Source organism: Dysidea avara, chromosome 9, assembly GCF_963678975.1.
Source record: "Dysidea avara chromosome 9, odDysAvar1.4, whole genome shotgun sequence".
In the NCBI taxonomy this organism is placed as follows: domain Eukaryota; kingdom Metazoa; phylum Porifera; class Demospongiae; order Dictyoceratida; family Dysideidae; genus Dysidea; species Dysidea avara.
The window spans coordinates 3,671,248-3,692,720 of record NC_089280.1 but is presented as its reverse complement, the minus strand read 5'-3'; the positions used below and the strand labels follow the sequence as shown (position 1 = coordinate 3,692,720).

General features: G+C 38.5%; 1 protein-coding gene and 1 long non-coding RNA gene across 3 annotated transcripts in view; one reads left to right on the top strand and one right to left on the bottom strand.

Moving 5' to 3' along the window:
- LOC136265437 (TNF receptor-associated factor 3-like) overlaps window positions 1-19,078 on the bottom strand; it is a 57,091-nt gene extending 38,013 nt beyond the window's left edge. The window contains exons 1-2 of one of the 2 annotated variants that reach the window (XM_066060284.1): window positions 18,938-19,078; window positions 7,972-8,178 (exon numbers count right to left, since the gene is read on the bottom strand). In XM_066060284.1, coding sequence (XP_065916356.1) covers window positions 7,972-8,120 — 149 coding nt within the window. In that variant the 5' untranslated portion in view covers window positions 8,121-8,178; window positions 18,938-19,078. Of the gene's footprint in view, window positions 1-7,971; window positions 8,179-12,664; window positions 12,790-18,937 lie in introns of those variants that run through there. The other variant, XM_066060283.1, reaches the window with a different exon arrangement.
- Window positions 19,047-20,543, top strand: LOC136265439 (uncharacterized). The gene is made up of 3 exons (XR_010705512.1): window positions 19,047-19,167; window positions 19,232-19,352; window positions 20,339-20,543. It is a non-coding gene; the product is annotated as an uncharacterized lncRNA (long non-coding RNA).
- Window positions 20,544-21,473: the final 930 nt, after the last annotated feature.

Sequence of the window (21,473 nt, the reverse complement as noted above, 5' to 3'; positions counted from 1 at the left end):
AAGCCACCTCTTTTGTACTTTCAGGAGCGAAAGATCCCCCCATTTGACCATGTAACAAATGATTCGGTGTAAGGGGTACATCGTCATGTGGATTAGCAGATTGATAAGTCAAAGGTCTGCAATTAATCAAGGCCTCCGCTTCAGTAAAAGCCGTCATCAATTCCTCATCAGTAATGTCTGAGTTACTTAGAATAGCCGTGATTGCCCTCTTTGCTGCTTTAATCATCGTTTCGAAGACTCCTCCAAAGTGTGGGGCTTGGGGAGGATTAAAAGACCACTTTATTTTTCTTTTAATCATTGCAGAAGTGAACTTCGAATCATTTACTATTTGGCATGTCATCTTCTGGAGTTCTTTATCTGCTGCTACAAAGTTAGTGCCGTTATCTGATATTATTTCCTCTGGTAGTTCTCTCCTATTAATCATTCGGCTGAAAGCAGTTAGAAAAGAATCAACATCCAAGCCATAAGCAATTTCCAAGTGAACAGCTCTGCATGTGAGATACGTGAAAAGACATAAGTAGCGTTTCTGTCTTCGTTTTCCTCGACCCTGTACCGTGATAAATGGCCCAGCAAAATCTACTCCCACTCTTGCAAAAGCCCTCAAGGATGTTGTCAGCCTATTCAATGGTAAAGGTGCCATTATTTGCTCTGTCCTCTTTGCTTTCTTCCTCTTACACATGGCACACTCTCTCTCCCACTCAATGATTGCTTCCCTGGCAGCCACAATCCAATATTTGGATGATAAAGTGGACAATATCTGGTTAGTACCCACACTATGGTTCCCCAGCTCATGGTGATGCTTCACAATAAGTTTGGTTATCCAACTTTTCCTGGGCAGGATAATAGGATACCTTATATCATATGGAAGGAATTCACCATACTTGAGTCGGCCCTCTGATCTCATCACCCCATCATCATCCAGTCGTGGACATAAACTGAGTAATTTACTATTTTTAGGTAATTTCTTTCTTTCGACTATGGCTGTATACTCTTCTTTAAAACATTCTTTCTGTGTTGTCTTCAAAATTAGTTTTTCTGCATCCCTTATTTCCTCCAAATTTATCCCTTTGTCTAACAATCTTTCATGCTGGTGAGAACAACAATTTGTTGTAAATCTCATAACCCAGGCTTGTAATCTAGTTAATTTATTCCAGCTGGAGAAACGTTCTGGTTGTAATCGCCAAATTATCTTTGTTGTGGTAGTCATAAAGGCTGATTTTTCTTCTGATGGTTCTTTCACTGTATATTTCTGTTTAACTTCTTCTACAGCTGATGCAGGTCTCTTGTCAACAACATTCCTTGGCCATTGGGATTCATCTTCTTTTAAATATTCTGGACCTTCCCACCACATCCTCAACTCTACTAACTCCATAAGTTTAACTCCACGTGTCAAATAATCTGCTGGGTTTAACTTTGTTGGAACATATCGCCACTGATCAGGAGAAGAGGATGAGTGTATTTCTCCCACTCTGTTTGCAACAAATGACTTAAATGTTCTACTGTATCCCCTAATCCACCATAGAACATTTGCACTATCAGTCCAGAAAGTATAGGATCGTTTCTCCATATCTACTAAAGCATCTGAAATTGATGTCGCTAACCTGCTCCCTAACACAGCTCCCATGAGCTCTAAACGTGGTACACTCACTGACTGAAGTGGAGCCACCTTGGTCTTGGATGAAACTAAACGTACTGATAAACTTCCATCCTGATATTTGACTCTTACATAAACTACTGCACCATAAGCCTCCAATGAAACATCCACAAACACATGCACTGCAATTGAGCTCACCTCCTTCCTCAACTGTAAACACCTTGGAATTCTAACACTTGGTAAACTTGATAATTCTCTGAACCATGTTGTCACTTGTGTAGATGTATCCAGTGGTAACTCTTCATCCCAATCTACACCTTGTACCCACACTTCTTGCATTAACATTTTTGCTCGTATTACAAAAGGGGACAAAAAGCCCAATGGGTCGAACAAGGTTGCAATTTTCTTCAAAAAATCTCTTTGTTAACTCAAACCTTTGTTCCATCATTTTTGAATTAAACATAAACACATCCTCCGTAGCTAGCCACATTACTCCAAGTGTCTTGACTGAAGGTAAGGGGTCACTGTTTAGGTCAATTTCATAAATTCTATCCTTTACTGGAATCTGACTAAGAACCACATCAGAATTTGATAGCCATTTATGGGCATGCATTCCTGCTCCTGCCCAAAGGTCGGATAGCTCTTGATAAAGTTGTACTCCCTGATCTTCACTCACAACTGAAGTCATACTATCATCCATATAGGTTGACTTTAATATAATTTCAGAAGCCATAGGGTATCTTTCTTGATAAATCTTAGCATGATGTTGTGTCACCAATTGTGCCAAAAACGGAGAACAATTTAAACCAAATACTAACCGATCAAACTCATATTCCTTTATGTCTTCCTCCAAACTTAAATTTCTCCACAGGAACCTGTGACTAGGCCGATCCTGTGGATAAAGCTTGATCTGTAAATACATTTCAGCTATATCACATATCAAAGCTACTGGGAGCTTTCTAAAACGTAGCAGAACTTGATATAATTCCTGCTGTAACTTTGGTCCTTGGTGTATAGCATCATTCAAAGACACTCCATCACATTGAGCAGAAGCATCAAATACAATGCGGGTTTTAGTTGTCAACCTTGACTTCTTAACTATCGCAAAGTGTGGTAAGTACCACTGTCTGTGGGACTTCTCCGAAGGATTAACTTGCCTGATGTAACCCTTCTCCAAATGTTGTTCAATGGTCTCTTGGTAGGACCTGGCCACCTCAGGATTCTTTGCCAGTTGTTTCTCAAGGTTCTTCAAACGATTCACTGCCACAGAATAGTTGTCAGGTAGATACACTGAATCTCCCTTCCATGGTATGGAGATTCTATAATGACTATCAACAAATTGAATTGATTTTTTTGTCTTTTCTAACACCAGTTTATCTTGAGGAGATAAGAAACTCACTTCTCCACTACAACTGTCGACTTCCCAAAATTTCTGTAATACAGCTTCAATCTTGCTGACATCAGTGTCCCCTGTGGTAAAGTAAGTTCTAGCAAAATTAGTGATACAAGCCTGTCCCTCATCATAGACAGGTCCAATGCAAGTCCACCCAAGTGGTGTAAGTCTAGCCACAGGCTGACCTGGTTCACCACGTACATCCCTGAAAGAAAAATGTAAATCACAACAATCCAGCCCTATTAACACATCAACTATCGGTCGAGGTCCTAATTTTTGAAACTCTATATTTCTTAAATGTGACCATCTTCCTGCACACTCGACCCAATCAATAACTTTCATGTTCCCGGTAACTCTACCTGTTGTAAGTACAGTCACTTTCAAAGTAGTATTTCCATCTAAACTTTCTATCAAAAGCTCAACTGGTGAAGTCTCAAAAGTTTCAACCTGGCCATTCAATACATTTACATTTATTCTCTGAAGCTTACCCTTCAATCCCAACTCTGATGCTACGTCCGTATTCAGGTAAGTCTTAGTACTAGCATCATCCAAGAGAGCATTAACCATCAACTTTCTATGCCCATTCCTCACAAATACAGGTATTGTCCTTAAGGCAATATTACTCGAGATTCCAGAAACCATGGTGGTATTTTGAGTTGATGTCACTTGGTCCCCCTCCCTGGGGGAATCCACTCTTGTCACTGGGACCCTCTCTTCTTGGGTACACTTTGATGCCTCAGTGGTAAGTGGCTGATCAACCTTAACTGTTGATCTTTTGTTTGTTGCTATTCTCTGTGATTCCTCAACGTTATCAGGTAAGGTAACTGGATTTCTATGTAACAGTCGGTGGTGAAGCTCTTTGCAACCGTTCAAGCCACAAACTCTGGTACGTGTACAGTATTGGCCCAGGTGACCCTCGCCCAGACAACGGAAACATAGTCTTAATCTTTTTGCACATTCCCACCTTTTCTGGATATTCAGCTGTTTGAACTCATCACATGTCCATGTTCCCATGTTGTTTATTACAAACTCTACATGACCTCTGACCTCGGGATTCACCAGACTCCAGCTTGGCATTTGACCTCCCAAAAAAGGTCTGATGAGGTTCTCTAAAACCATGAGATCTAGTCTCTGGCTTTCCGTGCCTTCCATTAGACAAACCTTGGACTGTTTCTATAGCCCTCATCTGGAATTCTGCCTCCTGAACTATCCATTCACGCAACACCTCAACATTTTCAATCTTGTAGTTTTCAAACACCCAACGATGGTAAGCAGCCAGCATTTGAGTTGGTAATTTCTTTTGTAATTTGATATACAACATACCATCCCTTAACTCTTCAGGATAATGTGTTTCCTTCAAATTTACAATAGCAACATCCAATAGGTCTGCAAACTTTTCAATATCTTTGTAATTTCCAGGTCGAACCGGCTTAAAACTGTCAATTTCCTCCAAGTGTATGGCTATTTGTCTTCTCTGACCCCCAAACTTTCAATTGTCTTTAAAGCTTCTCCAGCCAAACACTGTCGTAATTGAAGGAGTTTGTATTCTGGGGTGGCTGGTGCCTGATCCACACAGGCCAAAAAGGCAGCTTTCCAATTTGAGTATGTTCTTTTATCACCGGAGAAAACAGGAATACTAACCCTCTTGAGCTGTTTCCACAGGTCTTGTCCAATCAGTGCAGAATCAGCCATATTCTGGCTTGTCCCTTCATCCAATGGATAATATGCCCCTCTTTCTGGTACTGTAATCTGATGATCCACTGCAGAGTGAAGTGACACAGTGGGAATCTTACTTTTACTATGCTGCCTTCTCTTACAACTCGCAGCTGGTGTTTTATATTATCTTTTACTTGTTCAGACTGCTGGTGTGCTATTAAATCCTCTGACTTTGATACCTCCCTTGAGACTGTAGTCTTATAATCAGCTATTGTCTCTGACTGTTTGAAACTATCTTCTTCTAATCTCCTGACAAACTTGTTGAGGTTAGCTACTTTATATTCAGTTCATCCAAGGTGTCTTGCACACGATCTTGTGCATTACTATACTCTAACTCAACCTTTTCTATTTCTTGGCTGAGCTTATCACCATTTTTACGATCTCTGTTTTCTCTAAAAGCATCTGCTAACCTAGTCATTGTGTCCCTAACATTTGCCAAAGCCTCATCTAAATCTTCACAAGCATCCTTAATAACTTCTACAGTCACATATTTTTCTTGTATCAAAACTAGTGTTCTACGCCTTGCCTTAGTAAATAGTGCCTTTACTTTAGCTTTTTCTTGTCTTAACTCTAATATGCTATCTTCAAGCCGTTCATTACCTTGCTGCTGTTCTAAACCTTTCTCCAACTCTAGTATCTCACTATTAGTCTCCATAGTCATCAGCTTTTAACCTTGAACCATCCTCTGCTACCAAGAAATTGGTGTAAAGACCACGATACTGAGCCCAAATCTATTTCCAGAGAAACTATACACAGTCTATCTGATTAAGAATCTCTTTAATCAACAGCAGTAAAAAAATACAGCAGCAACAGCAAAATAACAACAGCACACCAGTAGTACAATAACACCAGGAAAATGTACATGCTACACTATCTATTTATACACAATTCTCAAGAAAGTTCTAGAACTTGCCAGATTCAACCTTTACATCTACACTTTCAATGTTGACTGTTTCACAACAACTAAGTTTATTTTTTATCTTTATTCCAGTAGGGATATAACACTTCTTATTGTTTTACTGTGATTTAATATCATGCACTACTCCAACTTGTTTGAGTACTTTTTATTGATGTGCTATGGTCCCTACTCTAGTTGAAAATTCCAAATTTTTTCGTGTACTTGTTTGCTAACTTTTTTTGTAAATAATTTTATTATGACTGTTGAACCCACGTATACCGCATCTGAAATGGTGCCGCGTGCCCCAGCCCCTTATTGTCTGAAATGTGAACTATCCATTACGCTTCGTTGTCAGCTATGTACCCTTTGGCCCCTACGTTAATAAATAACTATAGTGGCTCTTGTTACACGCATGCATCTCGTAAACGAAACATCCTATGAATATACGGTTTGGACCACGCTACTCTGCGGTTAACGGATATTATCCTAAGCTTTATCCGAACAGTGTATCACAATCGAGCGTGATGTAAGGTGAATCTGTGTTTGAAAGAATTTTTGGCCGTTTTTAAGACGATAGTTGCGACGATACTACCTGTCACAAAGGAGAGACGGAATAAATAAGGTTAGTAAAAGTTATATGATGTTGTAGATCTATCCTTCGTGAGTAGTTTAATGCAAACCACGAAGGAATAGGTGGTTCCTACATGGAGTAACAGGAGCCCAAGTTCGTATGTCAAAACGCATATTTTTTGTAAAATAACTTTCATTTTTAAGAACCAAAGCCACTATATTGGCTATAGGGGCCAAAGGGTTAACCCATTGCAGGGACGGAGCCCAGAGATTTTGAGTGGTCCGGCCATCCATGGACTGCAATGAAGATCATAGTCATGCACACTGCTCAGTTTTTATTGATCTAATATGATCTGTAATCAGAGATTATCTGCTTTGGTGTGTTACTTAACTGCATGTGCTATAAGTACACACAGCATGCTAAGCTAGAGGGGTCAGGGGGCATGCTCCCCCAGGGAAACTTTTGAAAATAGATGCTCTGAAATGGAATCTGGAGGCTATTTTACATGCAAAGTCTCTTCTTTTTGTTAACATCAATGGTAATTTTGTGCTACATTACCAATTAATTGAGTTTTATATCTGACTATTATAGCTAGTAGCTAATTCATGATGTAGCTATACAAAAAATTCTCAACGTGAAAGTTTAGTTTTAGATTGTAACTACATGCTAATGCATGACATGCATGATCAATTAGCTCAATGTAGTGTGCCATGCAGATGACTCACTGAGACAGTAACGCAAATCTATGTAATTAATGGCTTAGACTATAAGTTATATTCTATACTGAATGCTTTATTAGAGTATCACGATGACTGTTCTATTAGAGTATATTTTGATGACTGCTCAAATAGAGTATCTCGATCTTTTCACTATAATCAAGTAGCTGAAAAGTGATCTGGAAAATGCCGGACTGTGGGCTCTGGCCCTAACCCATTGCACAGTATTTCGAATCAAGAACTGTTTGTAAAGCACCTCTGCAATCCACGCATACCAAAAGAAAGAAATCGTGCCGTGCACCCCGATTATATTAATTATCGTCTGAAAAGTGTAGTATCCATTACACTTCGTTGTCGGCTATGCTCAACCCTATACACAGCAGTACGAATCAAGAACAGCTCGAAAAGCACCTCTGCTATCAAAATAGCCACTATGAAAAATACGGACGATTTCCATTTCGAAGGGAAGCCATCACATGCTACCGCCAAATCGACACCTTTCGCTGTCAGCAAAAATGAATGGCACACAAAGGAGGACACTGGTAAGTCCATGAAGAATGCATTGTATGTACTGCAGTATGCCAAAAGGCACTTCTCAGGTCGAAGTGATGTCGAACAGTGAAAAAATCAAGCCCATACCCTTAGCCGTTATCGAGTTACACTTGTCTGAAGGCATCAGTCAGTCAGTTACTCAGTTACTCAGTCAGTAGAAAATTCTGTTGAATAAAAATTTTTTAAAATTCCGTAGCAACTTGTTGAAAGCGTTTCAGGTCGATCTGAAAGCTTGTGTGGGCTTAGTTTTACCTAACCAATACTGCCTCATCGTCGTCTGGGAAAATTGAGGCTGTTTTTTGGGTGATGTTATTTTGTGGGCCACGCCTACTCTTTTGTGGTCCCTACTATACACCTCTATCGTAGTGTATGATAAGTTGTGAAAACAAAGGTGGTGGTCAAGATGTTGGATGATTGCAGTCATTTCTTCTTTGATTTCACAACTTCTTTAATCCAGGCCGCACCTGGCTTGGCTGTTTTCGTGTAGATATATACTATCTGTACATGCAGAGCATTACTATACTTACAAACCTTTGAGCCTTCTCAAAACATCCTTTGCAAAATCTCAGTCCAGTTTCAGTAGTCTGTACAGCATCCTTCAACATCAGCTTACAGTAAGAACAAGTCAGTCCATCACGAACATCTCCACCATCTTGTGGGTACACCCTGTATCCTGGCATTGTTTTTCTTGTTTTATTTTAAATGTGAATTTTTTTCCAAAAGTGGTAATATATTTACCTGCAATATACATTAGTACAGTTAATTACGAATATGGTTTGTTACTGAGAAGACAGCGTACGAGGTACACTGATAGTCTTAATAACTAACTACAGTATTATTAGATTGTCAGCATACTGAATTAGCCATATAATGTGAGTAAGTAGAATTCAAGGAAAATGCAGGAACAGGAACGACCAATGGAAAATGTCTGATAAAAGTCATCATGCAATATACAGGCTGGATTTTACAGTGCAAAATATTTCTTTGCAGCATTGTTTGGATCTTTTCACTAAAACAATTGAAACACTCTAATAGAATGTTTTTTGTTAACTATCCCACCAGGGACCCACATTGATGGTCTGTGAAATGACGGACTGATTAGGTATATAGACTAGCTAAGTCATCAATATTGAAAGTTAGCTACTCCTTTAAACCCATAAACATGGAAAATATTCAAATATCAAATTAATGAAAACTGAGATTCACAAAGTACTATAGTTAACTGACAATGCCTATTATAGGCTTTGAAAACTGAAACTACTTGCTTCCAGATATAGTAGGATTTGTGCTAAAGGTTCTAAAGGTTGTGCAAGAATGGAATTCAATGAGAAGCAGTGCTGGGAGTACAGAAGATCAAGATGCTCTAATAGAAAATTCAGTAGGAACATATGGTTCTGCTATGCGGCAATTTATTCAATCTGTCTCCATTATATATATATACATAATCAAGTACATGAGTCTATCTGAAATACCTTCATTTACTGATGCATCTGCTTGCAGTATCTTGATGAAAGTCATAGCCATAATAATAGGATATTAAGTACACATTTACTACTGCATGAAAATGCTCACAGATTCAATCTCAAAGCATTCAAATTTCACTTATAGGGGTGTGTCTCCAGTATTGGCATGCAGTACACTGAAGTACAGTTAATAATTTTTAACCCTTAAAGGTGCTTATCGCACTTAGTGTGGGAGGATCAAAGTGTCATATAATTATTCTATTTGTATGACTACAAATAGATTATTGATAGTCTGATCACTGAAAGATGGAAGCAATTCGGGTACTCAAGAAAATCACCCAAGCAAGACGACCGGGAAGTACAATAAAACACTTAAAGCACCGCCTATGCTTGTACATATGAAAAATATAGCACTCTACTTCGCCTGGTGCTGTATTAGTCTTCCAACACAAACTCTCGTGCTGTATTTTCTTTACACATGCAGCAGTGCTTTAACTACTGTATTTACTGGTTAAATATTGCACCTTCAATAATAGTTACATTTGAGTGGTGTCACAATCCATTTTGAAAATAAGGGCTTCAACATCATTTTCAAGTATCGAGTGGTGGTCAAATTCGAATAGTTGCCACATCTGTTTTATGAACTAAGGTAACCAAGGTATAACAAAACATTTGCAGAATACATGTTTACACAATACAAGCAACAGTATAATAATATCAAAGTAGAGGTGAACATGTGTTCACTCCCAACAGTTTTGTACAGGTTCTCATGTTGTAAGCATGTTTGCACACCTGAATCATCCATACTAACTGTATAGATACTACTATGCTGAAGCACTTTTTTTTTTTATAAACAGTTTGGGGTACTACTAAGCCTTTGTGCAGCTGGCCAATGTTGTTTCAGGTTAACGGTAGCTTGACTACTTTAGCCTAAAACTAGACAACGATCAAAAGTCTATTCACTGGGCTACTGGAGCAGTTAAAAATGAACAATTTAACTACATAGGCCTAACTGGCATTTTCTCACTTCTTGCCACGTGTTGATTTGTCATGAGTATTTGTTGCCAATGTTACTGTGTTTATGTATGTATGGATGGGGGGGTCATGTCAAGGGTAATACAGCAGGAGGCAAAGCTGATTGCCTTGAGACGCTACATTTTTGCACATACAAGTAGTAATGAAAATTTTAATATCACCATGATCACGATGTCATTGGACTTATATCACAATAGTCACAATATACGTATTAATTCATTGAATGTTAATGTTTTCACAGGACAAGTTTTATTCAGTCAATCTATTATGTTTATAACAATGATGTGACAAAGTTGGATTTCTATTAATCACCACATGTTGCCAGAGAAATATCCTCATATTTTGCACATATCAAGTCACTTTTCACTAAATAATTTGTGTTTTTAATATGATGATATAGATTTTTCTCTATCACAATTATCATGAAATGCTGCTATCACGATTATCGCGATATACGCGATATACGCGATATACGCGATATACGATATATCGTGGCACCACTACACACAAGCATACATGGTGCTTTAAGCATTATGTTGTATATACTTCCTGGTCGTATTGCTCAAAGAATTCAATCTTGAGTGCCTGAACCACTTCGTGGTCAAACCATCAATAAGTGTCCATGTAATCTATCTGTACAAACTGGTAGGATTAGTTACATCATTCATGCTGTCTGAATAGTTTTCATGACATTTCTTACTAAACTGTTGTACTGTATTTGTCCAATTATCTGCATAACTGTTCTGTATGACTCCTACAGTACAGTTGTGTGGTATGGAAAATACAGTTAGCAGCACCATGATCCTCCCACACTAAACACAATAATAGGCTTATGTGCCTTTAAGGGTCAAATACTTCGCAACTGATAGCCACTCCTCCACACCTGCATATAGTGAACACTTGTATCTTGCAAACAAGGGACACTGGCTGTTTCGGGTGTATCCATTCACTGGACTGGACTACTGGACTGGACTACTGGACTGGACTACTGGACTGGACTACTGGACTGGACTACTGGACTGGACTACTGGACTGGACTACTGGACTGGACTACTGGACTGGACTACTGGACTGGACTACTGGACTGGATTACTGGACTGGACTACTGGACTCACATAAAATTTGCTCAAACACATTTTTTCAACCACAAACACCTTTTTCAACCACTAAAAGTGATTTCATACAATAGTACACCGCACTTGAAGCTATAGGGCTCTCCTCTCCATGTTTTGTCTTGCATTAAAAAGAGGCACATGCAGCTAACTGTAGTCTATCTTTTTTAAAAATTAGGCATTACAGCACAAGTGTTGAAGGTCTGTAAGATACCTGGTCCTACAGCCTGTTTAAAGATGTTATATTAAGTATAATTGAAAAGGTGCTATATAGTTTTGGAGGTCTATAACTTTGGTTTGAACCCCTGTTACACTCACTGTATTTTTTTGCAAATATTAACCTTACCTTCCTTCCTGTTTGAAAGTGTGTGCATTGGGAAGCAATTCTTTAACACTGCATACTTGTTGCTATTTACAAACATTATAAACCAAAGAGCTGGCAAAGCTAGAGTGAACGCACAGACTACAGGCAATTTCTCTTTCACAATAGTGTAAAATGTATATATGGTGGCTATTTTACAAAAGAAGGCTAAATAGATAAGACAGCAGTGTTAACAGTGCTTGAAACATTGCTAGCAGTAGGCAAATTACGATAAAGTACTGCACCAAGGTTTTAGTGTAGTTTTTGTGATCAATGTACAAGTTTTATGTCTCATGGTGAATGGTGTCAGTTTCTAAGACACTTATTTTAGTCAAGTTTGGCGATAAAAGGCAAAAAAATTTTGAGTCCAGTAATCCAGTCCAGTGAATGGATACACCCGGCTGTTTCTGAAATATTGTTTCATCAGAAAACCTGTATCAGTATTTACAATACACATCACATAGTATATATTATGGCAACATGTGTGATCACATAGTATATAATAAAGTTTTAAGCAACATGTGTATCAGTGGTGTAATCAACACATGACAGGAAATGACATCAACTTCCTCTCAACTCATCAGCAAAATATGGATGCATGAATATGAAGAAAATATTTCACCACATAAAATCCCTTATGCTTATAGTGCTAAACCACACTAACAAGGCCACGCCTATGTAGCCCCACCTCCAGTTTGCATGCAAAATGGCTGCCCCACCTCCATTTCAAACAGCTGCCTGACTGCATTTGCAGCCTACAGTAGTAAAACAATAGCCATTCTTCCTTACCAGAGCACACACGCACACAGCCCAGTGACTTGCATATGTTGTGCATGTGCACGTCGAGGCGGAGCTTAAAAAAACATTTTCACATGCTTGTAATGCTAGCTAAGCAAAACTCCCCGCAAGTGTGAAAACGTTACGTATGCAAATGTTTTGTCGGATCTCCTCCACGTCCAGCAAAAGCGATAGCGCTCGTTGATACTAAATTTTATGCTCCTGCAACGACTTCAACTGCTGCGCGCGAATCTGTCACCCTACAACGATCCTTTTAAGATTCCTGCAATGCCTTGCGGAAAAGACCGGTTTTTCTTGCAAGAACTGCCGCATCATGCAGCATTGTCAAATGTATCAACTGAAACAATTAAAGATTGTAAAACATCGATCACACAACACTGCACAACTTTTCGCTACGAAGAAACTTCCCGGCGTTGTAAACACAAAAAATAGTGACAAACTGAGTACAACCATACCTTTTAGTAGTACTTATGTACTTTATGGCTGTGACTTAAGACGTGCTTTGGAAGAGCAACGGGTTTCACGCAAAAGATCATGTGATTTCTCCAAAATCAGAATATAATACGTACCTGCGATCGTTAGCCGGCTGAACCGGATGTCCTGATGCACCTATCAATGTATTGCCACTGCCCCCCCCCCCCCCCCCCCCCCCTCGGGCATATATGGGGCTATGGTGGGGATTTGACACAGCCGAATGTCAAATGCCCCATAGTAGGGAAAACCTATCGTGTCAAATCCCCACCATCGGCCCCAGTTGCAACGCGGGATTTACTCGGGATTTGACATAGCGAAGGAAGTCACAACAAAAAATATTTGGGTGCTTACTGAACGATCGTCAAATGCCCCATAGTGGGGCAACAGTTTCATGTCAATTCCGAGGTCAATTCCCCCTGTAAAGCCCCACCGAGGGGGGGTGGTGGGGCAATACATTGATAGGTGGTGCATAAGAGCAAAAGTGCCTCTGGTATAATTTTTATGAATAGCTATAACGAGACACATAAAATAAGTCCTCAGTCACATATGACCACCAAACAGCTAGGGTTAGTGAAATAACGCCTGTGGCCATGGCAAAGAAGTGTTGAAGAGAGTACAAAAATATACGCATGTACATACATTAAACTACAAAGAAAGTCAGCCTGGGGAGGGGAACCACTTAGTAATTCCGAGCCATGATGATAAAATCACAATTTTGAAAATTACATGTACAAGGGGTCAGGAGTCCAGTCCAGTCTCAGCTGCAGGGTTACCAAGTTATTATTAATTTAATTAAAAATAATAATAATAACTGGAGTCCTGGCAAGACAAAAAAATGTAGCTACTTAGCTATAAGACTAAATAATTATATCAACAGTTTAACAGATCGACTACATCCCATGATGCTGAAGCCCAAGAGTTAAATATCAGGAGATGGCAACATGAGCTGCCTGCTGAAGTATGTAATGAATTGTACTCTTTGGTAGATGACATACATTGACAAAGTCACTGACATGAAATGGCCTAGACAGCCAAACAAACATTCTTTGGGAAGCCGTAATACACTGTCATGAAGCATCATCCAGAACTTTCCTTAGTGCAACTTTTGACACTAGTGTATCCTGGTGTATAAAATATAACAGGTTCCGTTCTTAACACAGAAACGGTGATAGTGGCCCAAAACACTAACTTCGAGAGTTTCAGAATAGTTGCAAATGTTCAAACGATCCAATTCTGCTAACAGTTGCTGATACACTTTCCCTGTTTACATGACCTGGCTGGCTGAAGATGGTGTTCTGGATCCAATGGACAGGTCAACTCAAGTAAGGTGATTGAATATAATAATAATATTCACAAGGAAGAGCAACTCTTATACTCTCCAAAAAATTGTTACAAATACAGCATTAAATACATTAAATAAAAGACAAAGGAAGTCTTTGCCCTGCTCAGACTGTGGGCAGAGAAGCAAACTCTGCCCAATCCTGTGATGATGGAATTGTTGTTATTACTGATGCAGCATTAACATCAATAGGTATTATATATAGCTAAGTGTTAAAGCATGCAATTACTCCTATCTATTCAGTAGGACAGTTGTACTAATTGTATACAAAGTGGATAAAGCAAAAGGTGACCAAATTACACTAAACGAATCCATGCAACACTGCTAACAGTTTCTAGATAGCAGACTCTTTAGCCTCCTAACTGGCGCTACAGCCAGCAGCACCCCAATCTGAAAACCAGTGGAGGAATGAAAGGCTAAAAGTGACAGGGGTACAAAACTGGACAACCAAGAGCGGTACAAATGTCTACAGGACATGAATGGTTGTAAGTCATGATACTTGGCGAACACCTTGGAACAAGGCATGGTGTAGCTATATAACACAGTAACTATGACATTGGATGAGCAAGGGGCCATGTGAGCAATCAATAAACATGTAAAAAGTGGACTAGACCTTTGGGACAGATTGTAGCATGGTCTACTTTCCACAGTACAGTGGGTATAGTTAAAGCCCAACCATATATGTGGGAACAGCATGGAAGCCATGATAAAAGCCCTTATCCTTAGTAATGCCAGCAAAACAGCAGTGTAAAGCAGAGAAAAATTGTGTAGAGAAGAACAGCCTGAGGATGGTTAGATTGATGTATCACCCTATGCATACTTGAACCATCAACACTTACAGTGGGCCCTTGAGATTTAAAAAAGTAACCAGGGGGACCCTGGAAAGTACTGCAACAGGATTAAGCAGTCTGATGCCCCCTTCCCTTTCATCTCAACGCAGATAATTATCTTTCCAATGCTGAGGAAGATATTAAAGATCATAAAACAATTCATAAACAGTACATTATAATTTATAGTTGATCATGACTAAATACACATGTATGCAACATCATTTGCTTGATGGAATGCATGAGGAATAGGGTTGTGAGATAATTTAGATAAAAAGATAATCTAGATGCCTAAATCACCTATCATAAATTAGATAATGATTTTCATTATCGAGATAATAGTAAATCTCCGTAATCTAGTGACAGTCAGATGAAAAACTTTGGAAAGGTATCGAAGTAAATGAGGAACAGGTAAAAATTTCTGACTTGACAAGGACTTTATGTCAACAAATATGAAAAACTGTGCTTACAATATTACATTATTATCGAGATAATATCAATTATCGAGATAAAATGGCTGTCACTTATCGAGATATAGGTTTTACTATTATCGCACAGCCCTAATGAGGAAGTGACTAGTATAGTATGTACCGTATGGTACAAATATTTGACAAGAGAAAATCAAACGATCAAGCATTTTGATTAGTTAAATTTTGACGAAATTGCATTGGAGAATACAATGCAGATTTGATGAATTGCAATGCAAATCCTCAAATTTTTCCCCATTAAACCTTTAGTAATAGGTAATACCATAATTTGTCTTAAAAAACCTTTGGTCCCATCATGGAATTGTGATGGCTTGGATTAGATGCTCCATTACCTTGTGAACTGATTGTATACAGTATCAGCCCATGCAGTGACTGTTGGAGCACTTGACCTTGCAGTTCTGAGAATCATGTGCTTCCATTTCATTGATTGCATTACATTTCGGAAGGCTCCGTTTCCATATCAACATGTAATGAGCATAATTACAGGACATAACAGTATAGTAACAGTAACTGTTATATCCTGTCATTACATGTTGATATTTCAACTTCATTTTCCTCATGTAATCCTGAATAGCATGTTAGTACTTCATTCTCTGAGCCATTCATAAATTACGATTCCCCAGCTTTTTAACTACCATTTAGAGCTATGGAGCCCGCAAGGGGTATCGATCAGCCCTTAAATTCATGACACCATGTAACGTAGTGATGACATAATCACCATAGTTAAATCGCATATGTGGGAGTGCATTCAATCACTCATAAGAACTTCAAATGCCTACAAATCATGTATTCAGAAAGAGCTGCGTTAAAAGATTGTCTTGATATAAATCAGAAGATATGGCTCAGTAGACTATAAAACAAGTGACTGATGGTGTAATGCCTAGCTAGTAGCTATGTATTGCTGGCCAATGCAATTGCATGGATTCATTCATGATTGATAACTGTATTTATGAAATGCTAGGATGTCTAGAATTTATAAAAGAATGCCAGGTTGCTTGGCTACACACTTGGCAAAATAAGTCAGAAAGCCATGCAGAGACTAATAACATAATTCTTTCAGCTAATGCTAGACAGTTTCAAAAAATTATGTAATGCATTGTGAATATACGAATAACTCGGGATTTTTTTTTAACCAGCCACCTATCATCAGTATAGTAGGACAACATCATTACAACTTAATTATGATTTACGTATTAGCAACATAGTTTTTATGCATTGAGAACTGTACACTCTAAGGGTGTGTACCTCTAAGGGTACATTTTTCCCTAGAAAATTCCCACACTTTACATGCATATGGTTTCAAAATACCAAACTCTTTACAAGTCACCATACATTTATTCATCATTTTCGCTATGTGTCATACTGACAAACACACAAGTATTTATATGAACTACAGTAACCTGTAAATATTTCCTTTAAAATTCTACATGCAGCGAAATTAAACACAAAGTACTATATTAGCAAGTACTCTAATTTTACTCTATTATTATTTTACTCTTGCTCTTACTGAGTCTTTATAATAAAAAAAAACTTGGGAGAACAATTGTGACAAATTTCTTTCTCACAGTATTTTGTTGTAGCTATTACATGACCACATATCTAATTAAGAGTGGTCACCTGGGTTTACCAGAAACCTGCAACTCTATTTTACAACATCTGTGATTCATTATTACCACCTGGAAGCTTTTTTTTCTGATTTAATAAATATTCAGGTAACTATTACTACAACAAGTGCTATGCTTCTGTGTCACCATATATAAGATTATAGAAGTTTTGCAGGGGGCATTCACCAATCAAGTGAGAAGACATTGTGAGTGGATTGAGTATTGTAAAATACCGATACCCACAATACATTAAAAAACTCACTACTAGATTTTCTCAAGCATCAATATTAGTTTCGCTACAGAAGGCCTCTTTTTGCAATGGTGTATTGTATTTTTTAAGCATAAATCTGCACCAAAACTTCATGTTTAGTGATTTTTAAAACTGTAGAATGTTTTACTCTTTTTATATGAAAAAATCCTAAATCTGTATTCATATGCACACACGTGACTTGAGAACGCCTCCTGCAAAAACCTCTATACCCAGATTAAATCTTGGTACAAGTCTTCGGATTCATTGTGTCTAGACGCTACACTACCATATAGAATAAAAAGGGTAGTTGGAGAAGCAGATGTGGACAATAACAGCCAACTGCCAACTTCATCCACGTACATTGTTTAGCTAGCCTTGACTTCCAAGCCCACATATGACACTTATATGAGTGCCTGCTGTGAGAGCATACATGTGCAAAGAGTATTTCAACACATCTATAGATGTGTCTAGAATTTTACTGTATGGATCATATCAAGAGGTCATATAATATTTATATGGGGGAGAGTGTCTAACTGGAGTGCATTCAGCAAAGGCACTGCTGCAAGTAACACCTCAGGCTTCTATCAACAGTTCTTTGTCATCAGTAGAATCAGGCTAGAGGTATGCATATGATCAAAAGTGAATGTGTAGTAGTTTGTTTGTACTGGAAGTTAGACACTCTCCCATTACAAATGTTATAAACTCTTGGGTCACATGAATCAGAGATTCAACTAAATTTGTGTCTATAAATTGTCACCAAAGTGTTTGCATAATCCTTGTAACAATACTCCCAGCCTCACAAACTGGTCCACATCAAGTTCCTGTGAATGTTTGCATGCGACTTTCTTAATATACAGAGAGAAAAAGAACTTTAGGATACTAGGACTGAGTGATAGTGAATTATAAATATTTACGATAATATCACAACAGTGAAAACTGAACTAACACAAGGAATGCATTAATGGATATACTGTATATTGAATAAACAGCCTTTAAGCTCATTCTGTTAGCAAAATGTTTTGTGTTTATACGTAGCAGGCAAATTACTGTCCAATAGAAGGTGATATCGAGTTACACTATTCCCCAGCCATACTTTAGGACTTGTACTAATCCTTTGTAGCTGTAGCTAATATTGTAGGGTAATGCAGGCATTGACAAGCATAAAGAGAGCTGCTTGTGCCATTCTACAGTGGCCACACCTGAAAACAATTACTCTATAAGCTGCTTCATGGTTGAGAAAACTGTATGTTATTTTCAGGAACACAAATACAGTACAGTATGGTGTTTCTATCTTGGGTCTTATTGTAGCCTTGTCCAAAACAATTTTTGACAGGCAGATACACCTACTTCATTGCAACTCTATAAATATTTACCAACAACGTCCTTTGACCAGTGATAGGACTTTCACCTTGACTTAGGACAAAGATTAAAGTGTACTGGATATATTGTCCTTTATCACTCATGTGTCATGTACTACTATTAAGGAGCACTAAGATTCACGATGTTGTACTTTTATTAAACCACAAAGGCCTTTGTAGTAGAATAGCTATTTAGCTACAGAATAGTACTTTATCTTTTATAAGGTTTACGTCTTACTACACATACACACACACACTAAATACAACCCAAAAATACCCTCTATTAAAGTGTCAAATGACAATTGGAGTGTGAAAAATACCCGACACGAAATAACTACACAGTCTTACATAGTACATCCACCTGTTCATGTAACTAGTTTCAACTCACTTTTCTACGTGGAGTGGCGGTAAAAAACTATGGCTATAACACCAATAATCAATTCGTTGCCAGCACGTCGAGAGCACTTCTGAAATACTACTAGGCTATATCATAGATTATATATACTACGTACCCGGGATTGGAAACGCCGGTTTTTGTCCAAACTATCCGCGTTTGAGCGCACCCTTATGACAGTGAAGCGCCTAGGCAGGCGAGTAGTTGATTCTTTTCATCTTCTTGTGAGTTCATAGCTAGCTAATAGAGATATAAAGGCTACTTAACTCAACATTTCGTATTTCGTAGGTTTACTAAATGAAGGTATTATTTGGAGTTAGCTGACCAGGTGAGTTCGACAGGAATGGGCGGTCAGAGGCGAGGTCACCAGTTCTTTGAATTCTTACTCAGACCATGCTCAGACACAATGGTACGTACGTTATTGTTACAGAGCAGACAGCACACGTGATATGGCTAGGGAAATTACAAAACAAATTAAATTTTATGCAATTACAAAATTAGAGTGCATTCTAGATGGAAAGTAGCCCTTAGAGTAGAAATTTTACTGGTGTGAATAGGTAGATGAGTTTGGGAGAATGAAACAATGACATTGATGGTATAGCCTGGTGGATCTTTCCATTGTAATGAAATAGTTGAACCATCCAGTTGGTGTCTAAAATTGTATCGGAATCTACCAATGATTGAAGTCTTCTGGTTATTGTTGTTTTATCATAATGTAATTAAGCACACGGGGTCACTAATACTGCATGCTTGTGATGTAACCTTGTGACATGTCAAGACAAATGGGCAGACCATTTCTCCCCTACCCAGTGACAAAGAGAAAAAAGTGGTCTGGCCTAACGGTATGGGTACCGGTCTTAAAACAACTGCAGCATGTTCCATTGACGAGGTAACAGTAACTGTAGCTATGGTTGCAAGTATGGTGCATTTCTTGTACAATATTACGTTGTATTACAATTAACCATTGTGGGATTCTTCCATTGCTGAGGACAAGCTAAGTGTCCAGAATTACCTGCCCTCACTTACCTTAAAGTGAATGTACCATAGCAGGCAAGAGTAGTGGTGATAAACGTACACGGCATCTCTGCTTAGCACAGTGCAGTATATGATTATTGTGATTTCCCTCTCTTTTGACTGTTGCATTGTGAATGCATGACAACAATGTGTTTGATGTACAGTGGAATCTGTCCTAAGCCGGTCACCTTCAGGCCAACTTTTCTTGACGTTTGCTTTATACAATTGGATTAGTGTATAGCTGCCTCACTAAAGGAATTAAAGTTGGCCAATTTCAAGAGGTGACCTTTTTATACAGGACAGGTTCCACTATACATTGTACAATGTTAGTGTTGCATTTGCTAATGTAGCTCAATCTTTATATGTAGACTGTTTTTGTAGGTCAACAAAACTCTTCCTGTGCTGTGTCTTTCTACCACTTGTCAAGGGATACAGTGACAGTGCTTGTTGCTGTGAAAGATTCATCTGACATTGAAACTGATAGGATTTTTGTAGTGGACAAATTGACTATAGAAAAATTATATAATTTCTATGCTGTACCAAGCTCAGGCTGTTCTTAGTAATAAATTAACATGACGGTACAGCACAACAGTGTATGTTGCAACATATTACTAGAGGGATGTATCCAGCAATGGAGTCGGGTATGACATGTCACTTATCTAGACTCTAGTTGCTGTGAATACATGTAGCTAAAACAGCCACTGCCGTGAAATTGAGTATGGTGGTAGGATGTAACATACTCTATTACAACATTCATTATGTACACTCAATTGACTTTCTGTTCCAACACAGAAACATTGTACACTTGTCTCAATCAGTGCTCCATGTGACTATCAAATGTTAAAACTGTGTAGCTATTAGTAGGTCTTCTTTGGATAAATATTTTGACTAGCTGAAGTATTATTCAAGTTTGAGAGCTGTACAGTACCACTCTATACAGAATTGCCTATCATTTTAACTTCTGAAATTGTCCGGTTTACAAATGATTGAGACCAGAAGCACTTAAGAGTATTACCATATTCTTGTAGAGGGGGTAGGAACAAAACAGCTAAGAAAGAGACATAATTACTTAGCTAGTACCACTTGGGTAATAGTCTCGCGGCGCCCGACCCTAAAAAGAGGGTCTGGTGAAACTGTGTACAAAAAGTTTGAGCTCTGGAATGTTTATTGGATGACGTTTACCTGTTACGTAAGTGCACTGTTTACGTCACAACATCCATTCAACCAGATCCGCTTACAGCATCACCAAACTAATAGCGCTACTTTATTTATTCAACATTAAAACGAACCCAACAGAATTGTATGGCTGTTTTCTCAATGAGTTTAAGCGGCAGAGTCACCGGATGTAATTAACCGTAAGCCGCGAATCTTTTGAAATGTACGCATTACATAATCAATTTGAAATGGAGCGATCTGATTGGAGCTTCCAACATTCCGGCAGCGCCAAACTTTTTGTACACAGTTTCACCAGACCCTCTTTTTAGGGTCGGGCGCCGCGAGACTACTTGGGTAACTA